The 22,094-nt window shown below is 45.9% G+C and overlaps 1 protein-coding gene across 1 annotated transcript; it reads left to right on the top strand.

Annotated features, from left to right (window-relative positions):
• The first annotated feature begins 6,209 nt into the window (after positions 1-6,209).
• LOC136110712 (olfactory receptor 14J1-like) lies at positions 6,210-6,806 on the top strand. Its single transcript, XM_065854313.1, has one exon. The coding sequence runs from the start codon at positions 6,210-6,212 to the stop codon at positions 6,804-6,806; it is 597 nt and encodes a 198-aa protein (XP_065710385.1).
• Positions 6,807-22,094: the final 15,288 nt, after the last annotated feature.

Genomic DNA, 22,094 nt, shown 5'->3' with positions numbered 1-22,094 from the left:
GTGCAAAAAAGAATCCATGGAAGAGCATCAAATATATCAAAAGTCATGCCAAGTAAAATGCCATAAAGACCTGATGAGTTACCCCCATGGCTCTGTCTCTCCTCCAAGGAGTCTGTCCTGAGGAGGGGATCCAGCCTCTGCGACTCTCTGGAGAGACACATGAGCCATGTCCATGCACCTGGAGAGGAGAATATTAACTTTTGCAATACCACTCTTCATCTGAAACACTTAGATAGGTACTAGTGGATGAGGTATCATGCGTTATAGTGCAATTGCCTCTTTACACTGGCATTGCCCAGAATGGCTGCCACAGATGCAGACTCCAGTGTTGCAGACATTTATACTTAGGAAAATTAATCTTGTTTTGTTTATTAGTTTTTGTTTGTTCTGTTTGTTTACTTTTTTTTTTTCCCAGTATCGACATTCTTAGAGAAATTACACAAACGCTGGAAGGCTTATCAATGCATTTTTACACGATTATCCACAGAAGGCCCACCAGCTTTACATCCCATGAAATGCGAAGCCAGAGGCCAAGGGAAGGATGGCTTGGGCTCTGTTCTAGGATCTGGAAACTGAAGTGTGCTCCCATCTCCCCGACACCTTGCCCTCCTCCGTGAAGGGTATGAGAAATTCTGCCAGCGAGGTCTGAAATCACAGTTATGACAAGTGCCTTACATCTAACTGCAGACAGTGTTGTCCTGCCAGCTCAGGATTTGAGCTTCCATCCTTGAAGTGATTTAGAAGATGTGTAGACATGGTGCTTAGGGATAAGGTTTAGTGGTGGACTTGGCAGTGTTATATTTACGGTTGGACTTGATGTTCTTAAGGGTCTTTTCCAACCTAAATTATGGTTTGAGTTGAAATCATTTCAATTCACACAACCCCCAGCTTCCCTCAGAGTCTGGTTGTTGTGTGGCACCACTCTCCTGGCTCTCCAGATGGGGGGAATGGTGCCTGCATTGGCAGTTTTCCCCTCCCTGAGGTAAAAGACCTTCAACGAGAGAACATTGTAGAGATTTGGGTTGCAGAGATTTGAAGTAGTCCTTTCAAAATCTGAGCAGGCTCAGTTTTGGAGTCCTTGAAAAATAGGGACAATCTCAAGGATGTTTTTGAAAAGTGGTGCTATGACTAATAAGAATAAGAGGGAATTCCTTATTCTTGATGAATGATGATGAACTAAAGCTCTTTAATTTCATTCCCAACAGTCACTCTTGCTTTTCAAAACAACTATGTCTCAGCAGTTAGCTTCTTGCATGAAGTTTTTAGAATGGTGATATCCTTTCAGTTCTAACATTTTTTTTTTCATTTAAAGAGTACAAATCTTCTTGGACAGTATTGCCCCCAAATAATTCCTCTCCCATAACTTTTATTCTTTGTTTTTCTAGCATGAGGGGGCAATGGCATAGGGGAATTGTTTCTTTTTGAGTCATATAACAGGTCCCAGATTGGTGCAAAGGCAAAAAAGAAGGCAGAATACATGGTGTATGCTCACACACACACCACACCGCTACCTGCATTTCTAATGTCTGAAGTCCCACCTGTGCAGCAGAGCCTGGAGTTCTGAGCTGCCTTCATTTGTTTGGTTTGATTCTCTTCACAGCCTGAAGCATCACATGTGTCAGGACACAAGCCAGGATACCCAACGAGGACTCACCCTGCTCTGCACTTCAGGTTTCGGTGTTCCCCGTAATCTCAGGAGACATGGCATGCCAATTCCTGGGTTCAGCAGCTGGTCAAGTGCCTCATCTCCACTTTGTAAAAGGCCTTTTTGATGCCTGGCTGACATGCAGGTTCTGTACACAGCCTGCTCTGAAAGGGTAAACAAGGCAGGCTGTTCTTTTTGGAAGGGTATTAGGACAGGAAAAAAGAATAACTTGACTTGCAGTAAATGAAAAGTGACGCAAAAGTTGTGGTCAGAACTATTTGGGGTATTTGTTAAGCAGCTCTATGCCTTGTGTGAACTATTTCTGTGGTCAGATAGAACCTCAGAGCTTTCTCTAACTTGAAAACATGAAGGGGAAGGAAGGACACCATCATTCAGGCTGGAAGGGACCTTAGGAGGTGTCTTGACCAACCTCCTGTCTAAAGCAGGGTCAGACCAGAATACTCAGGGCTTTAACCAAACACACCTTGGACAATTTCTGGGACAGTGTGTGTGCACACTCCCCAGGAAACAGATCCCAGTGCTTGACTGTCCTCACGATTGAGAAGTTTCTCCTTTTATTTAGCGCCCTTCCAAGCCCAACCATCCAGCTTGTTTGTTACGCATCTCCTTATACACTGACACAGACCATAATATCCTACCTTGGACACAAGAATATTGTGGGGATGATGGTGAATGCCTTGCTGACTTCCAGGTAAAAGACTACCTACCACTGTTCTCCCCATGTGGAGCAATCCTGTCCTTTCCTCACAGAAAGCCAAGAGGATGGACAGGCACAATCTACCCTGGGTAAACTTCTCTGCCTTCTCTTTCAGACACCCTGAAATTGGATCCAAGTGGGCATGTCCTGGGGCACAACCCTTAGTCCCCCTGATCATCCACTGGCCATTTTTGAAAATGATATGCACAGGGTGAGTGCTGCCAGTCCCAGTCTCTATGACCTTTCAGAGATGATGAAGAGTGGCCTCAATGTGACATCGTCCTGCTGTCTCAGCTCCTGGGATGCTGCCCCTCCTGTCCCATAGACTGGTAAGGATTGTGTTAGTTCCAGTGACCGTGACTTGATCCCCATGAACCACTGGTTGTTCTCCTCCAGATTCCTGCCTCCAGTCACAGAGGCCTGAGAGACCTTGCTGGTGAAGATGGAGGACAAGAGACACAGAGAATATCACTTCTTTCCCTTATTAAATTCATGAGTGGCCACACAGTGTCTTTATTTCTCGTTTAACTGTTCCTGCAGTAGTAACAGCTCATTATGGGCCCCTTGAATTGCCTTACAGGTCTGGACTGAGTTTTGATCCAGACTGTTGCTGTGCCTGGAGGCTGCTGTCCTTGCAGACCAGATGAACTAACTTCTGCCACCCTGCCTGGCAGTTCACTCCATCCGTGTCACAGCTCTGTGTGCAACACTGACAGCTCCAGCTCACCCAGTCAGGTCCCTGGCTGAGGACATTGCCTCACATCTGAGCTGAACCACTCCAGCTGTGGCACCAGGCAAGCTCTGTCTCACAATAAGGAAACCTGGTACCAAGTGCCCACAACCCTGTTTGTGCAAAGGTATTCTTCAGAGCACACACATGACATGGTCAAAAGATTGCTGAATGTCTTTCTAGTCCTAGGAGTAGAACCCCAGAATAAAACACCTAAATTAATTCAACTGAAGATATTCCCACCTGCCACCTTGGAAAAATTAGATCCTTTGCTGTAACCTTTCTGGTGTCCTGTCTGATGATGGGACAAGAAAAGATCATTCTCACACCATTTTATTTTGTAAGAAGAATACAATGCTGGCAAGAAGTGTCTGTGCAGAGGAGAGAGAATCAACATCACTGATTACTTCAGGTTGTTTCAAAGGATGTGCCCCTGGAGCCCCAGGGACACCTGGAAGGAGCCCAGAGGGGACAGAAAAAGGGACATCACAGGCTGCTCCTGTGCTGCTGAGCTGGGCTGGGCTCCTGGGACACAGGGAGCTCATGGGAGCGGCAGCGCTGCAGAGAGACAGCTCTGCCCAGGAGCAGCTCCTCTGCACACGCAGCAGGGCTGAGGGCTCTGCCTGCAGCACCCAGGGCAGAGGAGCCAGGCAGAGAGAGGTTAAAGACAACATGGGCTGGGAGGATGCTGAGAGCTCACTGGAAACTAAATCTTCACAAATATGAAGCCTGTGGCTGCAGGGCATTGCATCTACAAATCATGGCAGAATCTCTGATAGCTGTCACATTGCAGAGCCTACAAGAGACGCAAGTACAACTCTTAGAGATTCCCTCATGCAGAGGAGAGGATGCACTGCAGAGCAGGGGTTGCCTTCTGCACTGTCAAAGTGACAAGACGTGAATGCTGTGTTCTCCCCAGCATGGCTGTGGGGTGTAAATGTAAATGTGCAGGCAGGGGTGCCCAGGGCTGTCCTGCAGAGCAGGGTCCCTGAACCCCAGGACTGTGCCAGGCAGGGACTCTGCCGCCTGCCAGGGTCAGCGCTCAGCCTGCCCAGAGAGATCCCCACAGTGCTGTGGGGAGAAGCCGTGGGTGGAAAGAGGGACCACATCGGGGCAGGGTCATTCAAGGAGAAAATCAATGCAGGGCTACTATAAAGATAAGGAGCTCTCCTGAGTCTGTTGAGTCAGACTCTTAATCAAGTGGGGTAGGGGTGAAGAGTGAGGGAGGCTGGGGATAAAAGGATAAATGGAAAAAGAGCTCTGAAGATTTAACAAGTCACTGAGATTCCTGAAGTGCAACTCTGAGTGTTCAGTACACCTGTCAGGAGCCTCATAACACCCCTTCAGACACTCCTCTGCCTGTGGACAGCATCAGCATTGCCTTTGCTGGACCTATCAGGCTAAGTCCAACCAATGCAGATCCCTCCCCTGAGCAGCCCCCTCACCTCCTCTCCCACCCAGCAAAGCCTCTGTCCTCAGGGCCGGGGGCTCCAAGGCATGAAGCAGCTCCTCTGCAGCCTGAGTTCCAATTCCTCTGCAGAGCACAGGGGCTGAGAGCAGCTGCTCGACAATATTGGTGTCTGGGAAGTGGCTGCACAGCTGGGGAAGGGTGACACTGTCTGAGTGCCCGGCTGCCTCTGCTCTGGCCTCTCTCACACCCACCCTCACGGGATGTTTCCTTCTTGCTCCCCTGCTCTGGGTCACTGCTGTTGTGATCTTGTTCTTGCTGTCAGGTTCTCTGGGGATGGGAGTTTCAGCTGCAGAGTCACAGCCTGATCTTGTGGGCCCTTTCCTGCAGGTGTGTCCATGCGAACACGTGTTCCAGCTTTGCTCTGACCTGTGGGGCTGTGGGCAATGAAGTCTGTGAGGCTGGACAAGAAACTGAGACTCCCTGAATCAAATGCTATTAGGACACTTTGCTATCTCCTTGAGGTTTCCTTCCAAGCTGTGAGTTTCCCTCCAGGATGCAAACCTGTCCTACAACATCTTCGTATTATCTCAATACCCCATGGAGAACCACAGAGATTCTACAAGAAAGAAAATATTATTGGGTTTGTTAAATGAGCCATGTGTGCCCTGTGTTAAACAAGGGGTGCTGAGACCTTAGAAAAGAGTGAGATGTGTAGTGGTCTGAGGTGGATCCCTCTGCTCTCAGCAGGTCTTGGTGGCTTTTCAGGGTAACATGGGAGTGTGATCACCCTCCATCTCAGAAACATGCCAGCCCAGAGCAGCTGGGAGCAAGACAGAGGGACAGACCAGCTCCCCTCACTGTGCACTAAGCCACAGGCATCCTCTTGCCTTGCAGGACTTGCTCCGTTCTCCCTGAGTGCAGCAAAAATGCTGATGGTTTCTGACATCCAAGAACATTCCCCAGGATGGGAGGGGAGAAGGAGCTGTAAAAAAAACAAACCTTTCAAACTTTCCTCTGTCACCTCAGTTCCTCAGCACTGGGCGTGCAGATACTGACAGGTATTTCTGGACCAGGAGCAGCTTCATGTGACAAAGCTGAACCCCAGGACTGTCCCCTGCCCCCCGTTCCCATGACCCCACTGCTGCAGAGCAGGGCTGACTCCTCAGCAGCCAGCGGGCACAGGCCCTGCTCCTCACGGCACCTCCAGCCAGCACCACCCGGAGCTCAGACACGGAGCTGAAGGTAGGTCTCTAGGAAAACAAAAAGGGTGGGTGTAGCGAGAGAGTGGTGTATTAGAAATGGCTTAAACTTTGCTCAGAGAAGTCTTCCCTAACGTCTCACTGTCTTTTCCTTCTATGCTTGGACACAGCAAATGTCCAACAGCAACTCCATCACCCAGTTCCTCCTCCTGGCATTCACAGACACACGGGAGCTGCAGCTCTCGCACTTCTGGCTCTTCCTGGGCATCTACCTGGCTGCCCTCCTGGGCAACGGCCTCATCATCACCACCATAGCCTGGGACCAGCACCTCCACACCCCCATGTACTTCTTCCTCCTCAAACTCTCCCTCATTGATCTGGGCTACATCTCTACCACTCTCCCCAAATTCATGGTCAATTCCCTCTGGGACACCTATACAGGATGTTCTGCCCAAGTCTTTCTCTTTGTCTTTTTCTTTTCAGCAGAGTATTGTCTTCTCATCATCATGGCCTATGACCGCTATGTTGCCATCTGCAAACCCCTGCACTACAGGACCCTCCTGGGCAGCAGAGCTTGTGTGCACATGGCAGCAGCTGCCTGGGGGACTGGGTTTTTCAATTCTGTGCTACACACGACCAATACATTTTCAATACCGCTTTGCCAAAGCAATTCTCTGGACCAGTTCTTCTGTGAAATCCCCCAGATCCTCAAGCTCTCCTGCCCAGGAACCTACCTCAGAGAAGTTTGGATTGTTGTGGTCAGTGTCTTAGCATGCTCCGGGTGTTTTGTTTTCCTTGTGCTGTCCTACGTGCAGATCTTCAGGGCCGTGCTGAGGATCCCCTCTGAGCAGGGACGGCACAAAGCCTTTTCCACATGCCTCCCTCACCTGGCTGTGGTCTCTCTATTTTTGATCACTTCAATATTTGCTTATCTGAAACCCTCATCCATCTCCTCCTCATCCCTGGATTTGGTGGTGGCAGTTTTGTACTCAGTGGTGCCTCCTTCAGTGAACTCCCTCATCTACAGCATGAGGAACCAGGAGCTCAAGGATGCAGCATGGAAACTGATAAGTGGGTTTATTCTGAAGCAACAAACTGTGTAGCAGTTATAATGTAATTCACTGCAGGCCCGTCCTGTCTTTATTTTTTTGTTCTTGTTGGTTTTTAATTTGTGATAATATTGTCATCCCTTTTTGAATTCAGTGTCTGCTTTTCTGTCCTGCTGAACTGCATGTGTCAATGAGGATCTGTGCTCTCTGTGTCTTTATAGGAAATAAAGGCATCTTTAGACAATTTTGTTTTCTGAGATCCTTCCTCCAAGGCCTTTTTGGAGCTGCAGGGACAGTTTCAGTGTCATGAGCAGAGAGCAAAAGAGTCCCGGCACAGAAACACTGCCAGGGAACACCACCACTCGATCTTCCAGAACTGTTCTATTTCCACTTCTACACTCTCTTTCTGATCCCTTGTGTTGGTGTAAAGCCTGAGTTCTCTGGCATTTTGGTCACTGTTGGAAAGTAAAATGTGGGAAAGCAAGATGTGCGGTTCCAGCCACCTGGATGATAAAGGAAGATCAGTACTAACATGACCATCTGGACGGTTGAAGGCATAACACTAACATAATAACACATAAAGGGCCTTGGACAGGTTACTTTGAAGTACGTTGCTCATAGTTTTCAAAAGTTATAGCCCAGACTCATGAGAATGGTATCTCGGGCCAGATAACCACCCCCAAGTGCATGGGATGTGTGAATGTCCTTGGGCCTGGTCTGTGAATGGGTGGAAAAACAAATGAGACAAACATCACATGCGTTTAGTGTGTTTTTAATAACAATTAGTGGAAAAACACCTTTTGTAAACACCTTAGTCCAGGCCCGTATCTGTAAATCCTATAAATTGTCAATGGTGAATAAAGAAGGCAGCCTAGGCCTAGGTCAGCTCTCTGCTTGCCCAGGCTCTGCACTCCTTCCTGAACAAGGTCTCTGCCTCTGCGTGAATTTCTGTCTGTGTCCTGGTATGCGTTGTTCTAATCGCCGCAAATGGTGACCCGTGTGAGTGTGTGACACCTGGAGGCTCTTCATCGAGCAGTGTGTTTGGCAGTGACCACACCATCCAACGGGTGAGTAAATTTTATTTGTGGCCACATTAATCCCTACGGTATAGATAGGGACAAGCAGTCCTCATTGAATGAGAGAGCTGCGGGATTGCGTTAGTATGGGGCAAGCTGCTTCTCAGGAACATAAAATGTATTTGCAGGTTTTACTGCAGCTATCACGTTCTTCTGGGTATCATATTTCCGAGAAGCAGGTAGCTTCACTCCTGGTGTGGGTGAGAGAGCATTGTGCTTTGTTTCTGAGTAAGGGGACGTTTGACAGTAAAATTCGGAAACAGGTCGAGGAACAGCTACACGCACAAAAGAATTCAGTTCCCAGTAGTTTACATATTACTTGGAGATTTGTGTACTCTGCACTATCGCAGTTGCAGTCGGCAGAGTACATACTGAAAGGGCAAATGGGGAGGATGGACAAAAAAACACAAATAAGCAGGTTGCTAATTATTTGAGTCTTGACAGCATTCATCCTTCTGAGTCACGCTCTGTAGATCTCGGAAAAGAGTCAGTTTTATATCCATCATTAATGCCGTCACAGATAAGGCCGGAATTTGTGTGGAGCTGGGTCAGGAGTCTAAAACTCTGCCCTTAGCACCTCCTTTGCCTGATTTTAATGATGCTTATACAGCACGCAGTAACCCCTTCATGACTAAGACAGCGGAACACAAAGGGGTGATGTGAAATGCTGTGAAAAGGCTATGGAGCACGGCGATTTTTCTTTCGCCTTTCCAGTTACTTACAAACCATAACAACCACCAGAACATGACGTAATACCTGCTTCTTTGTATTGCCTTTCTGAAAATCAAGCAGCTTGTCAGGAACGTGAGTTAATTTTTTTCTTGGTTGTTGTTACAGTTGTTTCTTTGTGATATTGTTTGTATAAGTGCACTGTAAGCCTTCTCCCCACTTTTCCCACTCGCGCCGCAAGCCACTCTGTGCTTTCCCCCCAACCCCCCCCTTCTCACGGTTTTTACTTACGAGATGGGGTCGGGAATGACTGTTTTCAGTCGTGTTCCTAAGAAATTAGTACTGGGAGGTGTTTTAGAACATAGGAAACCACTTGGAAATATGAGGAAGGAAGATCTTGTGAAATATTGTAATAAATGGTGGCTGCTGTGTAAGTTCGATGATTGGGAAAAGTGTCCGGAGAATAGAACCTTGAAGTATAACACTTTGTTTTTTCTAAAGCAAGAAGAACAGGACAAAATAAAACTCTACAAGAGATCATTGAATCATTTCAGACAGTTTTACAGGCGGAATGGTTTGAACTTCAACAAGATGGGAGAGATTTAAGTGATAACATACAGGTCATAGAAAACTTGCTGAACTCTGCGAGATACTTTTCCTTATTAACCTGTTTTCTTTGTAGGTATCTGTTTAAGTATATTACTGTTTAATAGGTCTTTGTCTGTTATATGGTACAGTAAGTTCATAGACTGTTAAATAATGAGAATCCATGGACTCAAAATGTGCGTTTTGTGATTATACAGAAGATCGTGAATAATTCGGTTCTTTACTGCGTGAATGCCGTGATAAGGTTTTGTGTGTGACAGCTGTTACTTCTCTTTCTAGCATGCTAGCTTTATTCCAGCATCCAGACTTGCACAACTCTGTGATGGGCTGTGTCTCATCTCGATGTGCTGGATTTGGCTCTTTTGTATGCACACCGAGTAAAGAATCCTGGTTTTGGGATAACAGTTGTATCACCCCAGACGAGACACTGATAAAAACCTTGCCCGGTCCAGCTTGCTGTGTCGGCGGGGGGGGCGGGTGCCGATGGGGCTCCAGCCGCACTGCCCTATTTTGTCAGGGACACCCAGCGGTGCCTCCACCTGGTTGAGCAGTGAGCGGCCCAAAGGTGCAATGCTAAAATCGAGATATTGTCTTGAGTAAGTGTAACTGTGATCTATCTGCATATTTGAACTTGGTATTTGGTTTTCATATCTGAGCTCAGCATTTTAATTTGCATATTTATATTTGGTACCAAAAGAGCTTTGTTTTGGGAGATAATTACAAAATGGGAACCGGTTCCGCTACTAAAATACCAACTTGCTCCCCCTTAGGATGCATCCTTATACATTAGAGTAATTGCTCTTGTTATTATTTAATAATTTTGAGACCAGAAAAGAATTTAAGTAATTAAACTCTGATTCGCATTGAATTTATGTGTTTGTTGGAGGTATGGGAAAGAAAACTAAATACTATGATGGATGTGAACTTGGAGGAGGTTGTATTTAAAAGTTGCTAGACTATGACCTGATTTGGATCTAGGAAAATTAAACTAAACGATTGATGGTTAATATGCTGTTTATTGACATCTGTAAGACATTGCAAATGGTAAATGCAGCTAAGGAATGTAACTATTGCTCAGCTAATTAAAATTGCATATAGAGTGTATTATGGCTGGAATGAAATGGGAAAATAAAAAGCAAAATGTCTCAGGCCTGTATCAAGCTGCAAGATAAACTTAGCTTCATGGCAGCTCGCAATTAGCACCAGCAGTTAACACCACCTGTGTGGCCTTGCTTGTATCTGAACTCCAGCAAGAAGAAAAAAAAAAAAAAAAAAGAAAAGCCTGGCTGCCCACTTTTAAAGCGGTGAAAAGGGTTTTTTTTCTCTCCCTCCCACTGCAGCGATGTTGTAATACTGAATGGAGCGCTCTGAGGGTGTCAGGGAATCCACGGACCCACCGTAGTCCCCCACATAACCCTAAACCTTATCAAACACTAACCCTTATCTAAAGTTTAAAGGCAACCCTAGCGGATCCATAGTTCTAATGAAACTGAGAAATTAAACCAAAAATCTTTTAATAGACTTATCTTGTGGTAACTGGTTGTAAAAGACATCTTAGTAAATTCACCGTGATAGTTTTTGAAATTGTGGGAAAGACCATTTTTTGAAACCAATGGAATGCTAAATTTGGAACAAGGATTTAACAGCTGAATTCTTGTGTTTGCCAGAAAGCCCTATACCTCTCTTGGGTCAAGATTTGTTAAGTAAATTGTAAGCTCAAATAACATTTTCTGAGAATTATGTTTAGTTGCATGTCCCACAAGAAGCTGCTTGGATGGTGCAGATCTGCTTGCTGCATGTGAGAAATCTCCAAGGAAATTTTGGATGCTGTATTTCCACTAGTATGGGCAACCAAAGTATTGGTAAAGCAAACACTACACTGATGGAACTGAAACAGGACTTCAGTCCGGTAAGGGAAAACAACACCCAATAAATATGACAGCCAAAATGGAGTTAGAAACTTTGACGAATAAATTTATGACAACCTTTGTGGCAGGATGCAAACCCCCCTCTCTCCCCCTCCCTCCTTGGATATGGAAGGAGTAGACACATTTCCCTCTCTCTCTGTTATTTGAGGGCAACAGCTTCTTTTGTTTGGCCCCAGAGCACCCTGGCCAGGGCTGTTAAGAGAAGGGAGTGCTGAGGTGCCAGGGAGCCACTGGGCACCCGCGGCCAGTGTGGGGGTGTTTGGAGGCTTCAGGGGCACCCACAGTCAGGGTGGGGGTGCAGAGAAGCTTCTTGAATGCCCACAGTCAGATCTGATCAGCCAATAAAAAACGTGACTCTCATTGAGACTCCGCCCATTGTCGTGGGTCTCTTGGAACACGAGCAAGATGCTGCTGCCGAGAGCCCCCCCAGGATGGAGACTCCGCTTGCCTTGCTGCCGCGTGTGTGAGTAAAACTTCTCACAGCATTGCGAGTATATTTATACTTTACATGCACATATGCACATGTAACTTTCCGTGCTCAATATGAGCACATGTAAAATTAATCTTCGCATAATCGCGGGTGTATTTTCCTCCCGTGCTTCCACATAAGCACGTGTAACTTTCCGTGCACATTTGCACGTGTAACTTTCTGTGCTCAATACGAGCACATGTATAAATTATTGCCTCACAGAATCATGGGTATATTTTCCTCCCGTGCTTCCACATAAGCACGTGTAATATTCCACACACATTTGCACGTGTATTAACCCTCGCAGGATTGCGAGTGTATTATAAATTTACCCTCGCAGAATCGCGAGTGTACACTTCCCGTACTCACTACAAGTACGTGTAGCTCTTTAAAAATAATCCCGCACCATCTTCAGGCAAGTGTGTGCTCCTCCCGGACTCAGAGACAGTTCCGGCATTGTTTTGGTGAAGCCATGTGTATACACTCTGTGGACCGTCTGTTGTATTAGTTGCTGCCCCTTAATAATTTTCCTCAACTGATATCCGAACCTGTATTTAAGTCACTTTTAGAGTCCTAAAACCCTGTTTCTCACCGGTTTAGTAAAAGTTGTTTTGGACCCTGTTGTCCCTTCAACTAACCTCGGGGTGCCTCTGTGACAACCTTACAAGCTAACTGCATTCGATTGGACTTGCAGATTTGTCTGTTTATAGCTACAACGTAGAAACAACCTGTGGCTTTTGCGGGACAGAATGATGAGAATACAAACAGACTGATATACGTGGAATGGATATTTTGCCCAATTCTTTTCGTAAAACTGTTACTGAGCCCCTGGAATTGATTGTTACTCTGATCAAAAAAAGCAGAGAATGGATTCAGGCTTTAGCAGACCGTGATCCATCTGCCATATATGTACCTTTTGTGAAAGCAGATTTTGATTTTTTTATTCACAATCTCTGTCCTTGCAAATTGCGCAAGCTGATTGTCTTAACAGCATAGCTTTTGGCATGCCTAAATGTAAACTGCTTCAAAATCTATGTGTCGTTAATATCAGACCACAGACCGCACTTGTATTCAGTCCTATCCCAAATGCTCGCACAATTTTTGTTGATGGTTCAGAGAAGTCTCATAAAGCTGTAGTGGTCTGGCGTGAAGATAACGATTAACATCATTCTGTTTGTCCTGGTTTTGTTAAAAAACAAGTTTCTCTTTTAGTGAATTTTTGCCTGTCAGCTAAAGCCTTCATGTTAGCTGCATTTTCCTGGAGAACCCGACACATGTTTTGGTTAAACCTAGCAATGGAATGCAAACTTATTGATAAGCATGGATGGACATCTCGCGAGAGGGGCAACGAGAAAACTGATGACCGAGAGACTGACCAATGGTGTATAACATTCCATTCACGTGAATACTTCATATAAAAGTGCGAGATCACGAGGATCTTGGCCCTTTTTCCTCATGCCTGACATTAGGAGAGGACCTTGCTGGTCGTCCCTGTGAACTGAGGCCAGTGACAGACTGAATCCAGCTCCGGTTGGCTACAGAGTCTAGTCCAGGACTTTGGGTGCCGGCTCTGCAGTTGCTGAGACTTACAAGATTGGTTTTGTATGTTTTGTATTATTTTCTCTATTCTTATCAGTAGCATTAGTAAAACATCTTTAACTTTTCCAACTCCCTTCTCTCTGTCCTTCTTTCCCTCCCGATCGCCTGTCCTGAGTGGGAAGGGGGGAGAGAGAGGGGCAAAAAGGGGGAAGTGGGGGGGAGCGGAGGTTAACAACACATCTGCCAGGGTTTGATTGTCACCCCGCAATCTTAACCCTCGACACTGTTAAAATTGTTGAAGGCTCAACCTAATTAGTGGAGCTTGGTGCAGTTTTGCGTGCCCTAGAGATTTTTAGGGAGGAACCTCTAAATTTGGTTTGTGATTCTGAGTATATAGTCAAGGTCCTACAGCACATCCCCTCCACTTTTCTTAAAGAAATCTCACAACAGCAACTCTTTGATATGTTTGTATCATTGCAAACTGCATTACATCTTTGCAAACACCCACTGTTTGTTACGCATATACGCTCTCATACAACTTTACCAGGTCCCATAACTGAAGGTAATGCTGTTGCAGATTCTTATACTGTAACTACAGACCGTTTCCAGTCTGCCAGGGCTTCACATGCTTTCAGAATGCTGCTGCCTTAAAAAAGGTGTTTGGTCTCACTCTTGAGCAAACGAGAGACATAGTGAGCTCTTGCCTGGAGTGTCAAGGTCCGATTACAAGCTCGCCCTCCCTTGGAGTGAACCCTCACGGACTCTCAGCTAATGACATTTGGCAGTCTGATGTTACACAGGTTTCATCTTTTGGCCTTTTGAAATATGTACATGTTTCTAAAGATACTTTTTCAGGTATGCTTTGCGCATCTGCGCATAGAAGTGAGAAAAGCAGAGATGTTCAACGCCACTGGAGCTGCTGTTTTGCTATGCTGGGAGTGCCACAACAGATTAAAACTGGCAACGGTCCTGGATACACTGCTAGATCCACGCAATATTTTTTACAGCAATGGGGTGTTTCACATGTCACAGGTATTCCACATTCTCCCACCGGACAGGCTATCACTGAACGAGCACATTCCACATCAAAACAGATGTTATTAAAACAAAAAAGGGGGAATATTGTGGGACAGGATTTGGCTGGCATCAGCAAAACTCGCAGCACTTATCAATTGATAAAAGGAAATGTGCTGGAGCTTGTTGGTCACAGACCCTGGTGACGAAAAACAGAAACAGTACTTAAAGACGGGATGTGCTAAACCCTTTGTGTAGATAAGAATTACGAGTTACTAAGGTTGTCAAGAAGGAATTGCTGCTGCTGCTACACTAAGGAGAGTGTATTAATCAAGATAACAACTGCCTAAACAAACATTAGCCAATCAGTAGATATCTAGCAAGAATAACAAACCAATCACCGTGTGACGCACTGTTTAGGATAGGTATAAAATAGGTTAGAAATTACACTAAAGTTGACATTTTGCTTGCATCAAGCTGTGTCCCGTCTCTCCATCGCGGCAGAATATGATGCCTCAGGAACAGTTAGACAATGCAACATATACTTTAAAGTTTTTGAATTGTACTGTGCATCCCTCCTCTATCTCAGCAGTGGAAAAACACTTCCGTGTTCCAGATTCACTGTCTCAGAGACCAAAGGTTTTATACTCGGATCCCCTGCACAACAGTCAGTGGCAAGGGCCTGTAGAGTTAATCACCTGGGGGAGGGGGTATGCTTGTGTTCTTCTTCCAACAGGACCAAAGTGGCTTCCTACGAAATATGTTAAACCTTTCTATGAGTTGGACAAACATGATGCAGGACCTAATGCCAGAGATAAAACATCTGTCCCTGTAGCAGAGGGCAACAAAGAAACAGAAGAGACCAAAGGAAGAGGCACTAGCATAACAGAATGATACAGATTTGCATTATTTGGACTGGGGACTAACTGGTGAAAAAACTTTCAATGCATTTGTTTTCCTTATTAGTACGGCTAACCAGCTTTCTCCAATATTTGTTAATAACTGTAATTGTTGTAATTTGTATTATTCTGTTCTATTGTAGGTTGATTTGCAACAAGAAAATGACACATGAGGTATGATGATCCACAGTGGGCATTCAAACTCACCAACAGAATGCCCCCTTTTGACTTTGGAGGCAAGAGGTGACTGTACCACCACTCCAAAGTAGTTTGTCAGATGACTGTGGTCACAGGCTCGATTGTGAGGCAGTTACACATTCCCCTGAAATCTGGGGCTTTCAATGAGGAGGTTGATGGCTCTTTAGCACCTTCTGTGCCCCACTGTGCCTGTCCCCACATAGGTGTATCTAGGTGTATCTAGGTGTATCACCTAGAATGGTACCAAGGTGTTGTCAACCAGCTTCACCTCTACCAACTGATGGGTCAGGAGGGATGGGACCCTTGGTCAATTGACAGGGTCCTTAACAAAGGAGGTGCCCAGACTAGCCGAGAAGCTTCTGGACTATGTTGTGATGTCCACAGCTGCATCTGGCCAAACAATGAAACAGGGTTTCTGCCGAAGACCTCCTTTGAGTGGTCTTCTCGGAGCTGCGGGTCTGTAAACTGGAGTCCTTTCCTTAGACAGGAACACCATCTAAGGAAACGTCCTAGGATTAATGACACCTCACTTCTTTATTTGAGTGAGTGACTATTTCTTGTGAGTACCCTAAGTAAAAGGCCTCTAGTTTTGTTTCTTGTGAGTGACTACATGTACGTTGTGGATCCCCATTATACTCACAATATTGTATTTAAATTATCTCCTTAGCTGATATCTGAACCTGTATTTTCTGTTATCAGAGTGCTAAATATGTGTAATACTGTTGAAATTGAATTATAGTGTTTATGAGGGATATGAAGTAAAATAACAATCTTAGCTAATGTGCAAGGCCTGATTTAGGATTTAGCCAGTACCCTGCAAATAATTACATAGTTTGTAAAAATCAGGACTGTAAGACAAATGGCTAACATTATCTAATAGCATAAAGTGATTAGACCCTAAAACCTCATTGTCAGCTCTCAATCTGCATATATGGGGTTTTGTAGGAATTGGATATGCTTGTGTGATATTTTTTCTTGTAATTCTTCAAATCATCTGGAGAATGATACAGAATGCAAAGAAGAACAAAACCAGGGTCCTTACTGCACTCATTGAGAACCTGAGGTTTAAAACAAAAAAGGGGGAAACGTTGGAAAGTAAAATGTGGGAAAGCAAGATGTGTGGTTCCAGCCACCTGGATGATAAAGGAAGATCAATACTAACATGACCATCTGGACGGTCAAAGACATAATACTAACATAATAATATATAAAGGGCCTTGGACAGATTACTTTGAAGTACGTTTCTCATAACTGTAAAAAGTTATAGCCCAGACTCGTGAGAATGGTATCTCGGGCTGGATAACCGCCCCCAAGTGCATGGGGTGCGTGAATGTCCTTGGGCCTGGTCTGTGAATGAGGGGAAAAACAAGTGAGACAAGCATCACATGAGTTTAGTGTGTTCTTAATGATAATCAGTGGAAAAGTACCTTTTTGTAAACATCTTCATCCATGCCCGTATCTGTAAATCCTATAAATTGTCAACGGTGAATAAAGAAGGCAGCCTAAGCCTAGGCCTAGGTCAGCTCTCGGCTTGGCCAGGCTCTGCGCTCCTTCCTGAACAAGATCTTTGCCTCTGCGTGAATTTCTGTCTGCATCCTGGTATGCGTCGTTCCTAATCGCCGCAGATCACTAGATGTCCGTTTGCAGGGATGACTTGCAGAGTCCTTCCCAGATGCCGACCAGAGTCAAAGAGGGTCAGGACGCTCGGGATTCCTATTTTTATAGGATGTATCACGTGAATGGGATGGAATACTTAATTGGTCAGTTTTAGTCACCTGTTCTAGTTCGCTCCTCCTTGCCCCTCTTGCAGGACGTGCATCCTTATCAACCACCTTGCATTCCATTTTTATGTCTACTAAAACATGTATCTAGCTTTCAGAAAAGTGCAGTTAGTAAAAAGACTTCAGCTGAAAGGGAAATTCACTAAAACAGAAACTTGTTTTTTAACAAAACCAGGACAAAGTACTTGGGTGGGTGAAAAGAGAGGAAAAGAAAATGGAACTTAAACAACAGGGGTGGTTGAGGGATTTTGCCGATACCTACCAAGCAGCTCTTCATCTGGGCAGCAGTGGCTGGTGTGAGACAGGAAAGAAACAGATGAGCCAACCTAACTTAAATCTGACTTACTTCCAGACTTGTGGAAAAGCTGAGTTTTTTACCTACTGTGGGGAAGGGACAACCTGTGATGGAAGGAAATATGCGTTCACCCATGCTGGGTGGGACCTCAGGAGTTCTCTAGGCCAACCTCCTACCTACAGCAAGGGTATCTATCACATCACATCACATCACATCACATCACATCACATCACATCACATCACATCACATCACATCACATCACATCACATCACATCACATCACTCAAACTTACTCAGGAATTTATTCATTCTGGGTTTGAAAACTTCCAAATGTTGACATTGCAGAAACTTTCTGGACTACCTACTCCAAGGTTTGACTGCCTTCATGTTTCTACCAGAAACAAGATCAGAGCATCCCGACATGTAAGAAGTCAAGGAAGGGAGTCAGGAGACCTGCGTGGTTAAACAGGGAACTGCTGGGTAAGCTCAAGTGGAAGAGGAGAGTTTATAGATCATGGTCACTTGGGAAGAATATAAGGCTGTTGTCAGAGGGTGTAGGGAGGCAACTAGGAAAGTTAAGGCCTCCTTAGAATTAAACCTGTCAAGAGGGGTGAAGGACAACAGAAAGAGCTTTTTCAAATACATGGCAGGTAAAACTAACACCAGAGGCAATGTAGGCCCACTGATGAACGAGGTGGGTGCCCTGATGACAGAAGATACAGAGAAGGCAGAGTTACTGAATGCCTCTTTGTCTCTGTCTGCTCTGCCGGAGGCTGTGCTGAGGAGCCCTGTACCGTTGAGGCCCCAGAGGAAGTCAGGAAAATGGAGGAGTTTGCCTCAGTTGATGAGGGCTGAGTTAGGGAGCAATTAGGCAATCTGGACATCCATAAATCCATGGGTCTGGATGGGATGCACCCACGGGTGCTGAGGGAGCTGGCTGAGGTCATTGCTGGACCACTCTCCATCATCTTTGCCAAGTCTTGGGAAATGGGAGAGGTGCCTGAGGAGTGGAAGAAAGCAAATGTCGCTCCAGTCTTCAAAAAGGGCAAGAAGGAGGACCCGGGTAACTATAGACTGGACAGCCTCACCTCCATCGCTGGGAAAGTAATGGAACAACTTATCCTTGGTGCCATCTCAAGGCATATCAGGGATAAGAGGGTCATTAGGGGCAGTCAACATGGCTTCACCAAGGGCAAGTTGTGCTTGACCAACCTCACTGACTTTTATGAGGACATAACAAGATGGATGGATGATGGCAAAGTGGTGGATGTGGTCTACCTTGACTTCAGTAAACCCTTTGACACAGTGTCCCACAGCATCCTCACAGCTAAACTGAGGGAGTGCAGTCTGGATGACTGAGTAGTGAGGTGGACTGAGAAGTGGCTGAAGGGAAGAAGCCAGAGAGTCATGGTCAATGGGGCGGACTCCAGCTGGAGGCCTGGATCTCGTGCAGTGCCTCAAGGGTCAGTACTGGGGCCTATATTATTCAATATAGTCATCAACAATTTGGACAAGGGAATAGAATGTACTATCAGCATGTTTGCTGATGACACTAAGTTGGGAGGAGTGGCTGACACTGGAAGCTGTGCTGCCATCCAGAGACCTGGACAGGCTGGAGAGTTGGGCAGGGAAAAATTTAATGAAATATAACAAGGGAAAATGTAGAGTCTTCCATCTGGGTAGGAACAACACCAGGTTCAAGTATAAGTTGGGCAATGACCTATTAGAGAGCAACATAGGGGAAAGGGACCTGGGGGTCCTGGGGACAGCAGGATGACCATGAGCCAGCACTGGGCCCTTGTGGCCAGGAAGGCCAATGGTACCTGGGGTGGGTTAGAAGGGGGTGGTCGGTAGGTCAGAGAGGTTCTCCTGCCCCTCTACTCTGCCCTGGGGAGACCACACCTGGAATATTGTGTCCAGTTCTGAGCCCCTCAGTTGAAGAAGAACAGGGAACTGCTGAAGAGAGTCCAGCACAGGGCAACAAAGATGATCAAGGGAGTGGAGCATCTCCCTTATGAGGAAAGGCTGAGGGAGCTGGGTCTCTTTAGTTTGGAGAAGAGAAGACTGAGGAGTGACCTTGTTAATGTTTCCAAATATATAAAGGGTGAGTGTCACGAGGATGGAGCCAGGCTCTTCTTGGTGACAACCAATGGTAGGACAAGGAGTAATGGGATCAAGCTGGAACACAAGAGGTTCCACTTAAATTTGAGAAGAAACTTTTCTCAGTAAGGGTATCAGAACACTGGAATTGGATGCCCAGGGAGGTTGTGGAGTCTCCTACTCTGGAGACATTCAAAACCCGCCTGGACATGTTCCTGTGTGACCTCACCTAGGGTTACTGCTCCAGCAGGGGGATTGGACTAGGTGATCTTTTGAGGTCCCTTCCAATCCCAAACATGCTGTGATTCTGTGATTAAAGAGTTTTTCCTTGCTTATTTCAGCTTTTGTCCATTGGACGTCATTCTCTCATATGACATGACAGGGAAGAGTTTGGCTCCATCTTCTTGAAGTGTTGTCAGAGGAGACCTCCTGAGAGAGGAACCTCTAGCATGTTCCTAGGAGCTCTGTTAGCTGTCCCTGAACAGAGGGTGCATTGCTGAGAGGCTGATGAAGATTTTCCAGTCCTTTGATTATTCCTCTCTGCTGCTCTTTCACATGAGCACCACTGACACTGCCTCAGGAGACCTGGAAATTATCAAGCATGACTACATGATTCTAGACCCAGTGTTCAAAGCCATGATGGCACAGGTGGCTGTCTCAGTCCTGCTCATTAGGGGAAAAGTTCTGAGCAGCAGACAGATCCTTCATGTAGGTAATTGTTTGCATGACCTGTGTAAGCAAGAGGGTTTCTATGACCATGAGACCCTCTCTGAGGATCAACAACTGCTTGGAAGAGATGAGATTCACCTGAAAAATGGAGCTGAAGTGTCTTTGCCAACAGGCTGTCATTAAACAGGGAATGACTGGGGAAGAGATGCAATGACCAATAATTGTGTGATAAAGTGATTGACGCTGTTGACAAGGAAAGGGTTTTGCATGATGAAAACAGAAGGCACATAGCAATCAACAGAACAGAGCTGAGGAGGAATCACATCAAACGTATGAACATAAATAAGGAAGTGCCTATAGGACAGCAAGATAGAAATGCTCTTCTGCCCCTTCTGAGAAATCAGCATGACTGGTCACGTCTCTTGAGTGCTTGCACAGCAATGCATGCACTGTGGAGAACGAACAAGAGGCATTAAAAGTCTGCATGTAATTACAGTGACACAGTCTCATTTGGGTAACAGAGGTGTGGTACACCACTCACATAGCTGGAGTGCTGTGATTGATGGATAGAGGCTCTTCAGAAGGACAAGAGGTGAAGATGAGAAGGAGTTGCTCTTCATGAGAGACCACAGCACAAATGCATGGATCTCTGTCTGGGAAGAGGTGAGAACAAATGAGTTAGTGGACAGAGCAACAGGGGTGACATCGTGAAACACAGCTGGGCACAAGCTATCTAGGAGGCTTCTGGACGGTAGCAATGGCAACTTCCCAAGCACTGAGATATGAAGCGAGGAAAGCCAGAGCCCACTGACGGCTACACCTGGGAAGGGATGTGAACAGCAACAAAAGAGGATTCTAGAAGAACATCAACAGCAAGAGGAAGGCGAGGGAAAACATGGGGCCACTGCCAAATAGGCCTGGAGTCCTGGTTACATGGGACATGGAAAAGGCTGAGGGAGGTATGAGACCATAGTCAGTGGTGCCCAGTGACAGGACAAGAAGCAAGGGCACAATCTAAACAGAGGAAATTCTACTTAAACTGCAGAAAGCACTTAATTATGGTGTGGATGTTGATCACCGGACAAGCTGCCCACAGAAGTTGTGGAGTTCCAATATTCAAGGCCCATTTGCTGGACTCTCCTCTGATCTTCACCTACAAGGGCTCACTGAGCTTGTCTGTGCCCTGGGCTGAAGGAATTGGTGCACACTTTGGCTGCAGCACACCAGGTGTACCTCCAGGCAAAGCTCTGACTTATAAAGAAAACTCATAACAAGTGTCTAAGACCCCATTGGTTCAAAGGCTTTGCTTCCAAACCGAGACATGCTGGACTGGTCGGCAGATGGAAACCTAAAGCTTGAAAGTGGTTGCCAAGAGAGTGAGCAACTCCTGCTGTACCCATGGCCACAGACAAACAGGGCTGGCAAGTGCAACACTGGAAAGAAGCTGGTTTACTTCAGTGGTGGCTCTGCTGCCTCTGAGGTATTTCAGCAGAGGTGTCACTGATCTGCAGGAATGACAAGATGCTGCTGAATGGCCCACTGTGAAAATGGTTTATCTGCTGCTTGACTGTATTTTCAACGGAGTGAGTATGAGGTGGTGGAGAGAAAAAACAGCAGTTTGAGAATTTAGGTGAAGAAGTGGAAATCCCAGTGTGATGGCCCTCGTGTTCCTGGACTGCCCTACATCTGCTGCCTAGAGAAGGGACAGACATGCCACACTACAGTGGTGGCAATTAGTGGCTCGCACAAAGGCAACGAATCTCTGTGCAGTGCTGTCCGGGTGTCTGTCACACACTCGCTCTGAGTGGGAATGGCTTTACTGTGCTGTACCTACCAGCTCCATGTAGATACGTGTGAGAGCCTTGACATCTCACCTAGCACTACAGGCCTCTAGTGGGGCATTAAATAGAGTAACTGCCTGAAATTTGATTAGGTGATGTGCAGGTGAAAACCATCATTATAGTCAATGGCAATCTAGTTAACACAGCTAATGGAAAAGACAGAGAGAACCTTGGCTGTCCTTGTGATACAGGACACCTTTTGGTCAGATGGCAGCATTGGCTGACAAACAAATCATAAATAAGGACAGTGCCAGTGGG

The sequence above is a fragment of the Patagioenas fasciata genome, chromosome 21 (assembly GCF_037038585.1).
Source record: "Patagioenas fasciata isolate bPatFas1 chromosome 21, bPatFas1.hap1, whole genome shotgun sequence".
Taxonomy (NCBI): Eukaryota; Metazoa; Chordata; class Aves; order Columbiformes; family Columbidae; genus Patagioenas; species Patagioenas fasciata.
This window is presented reverse-complemented; position numbering and strand designations above follow the sequence as displayed.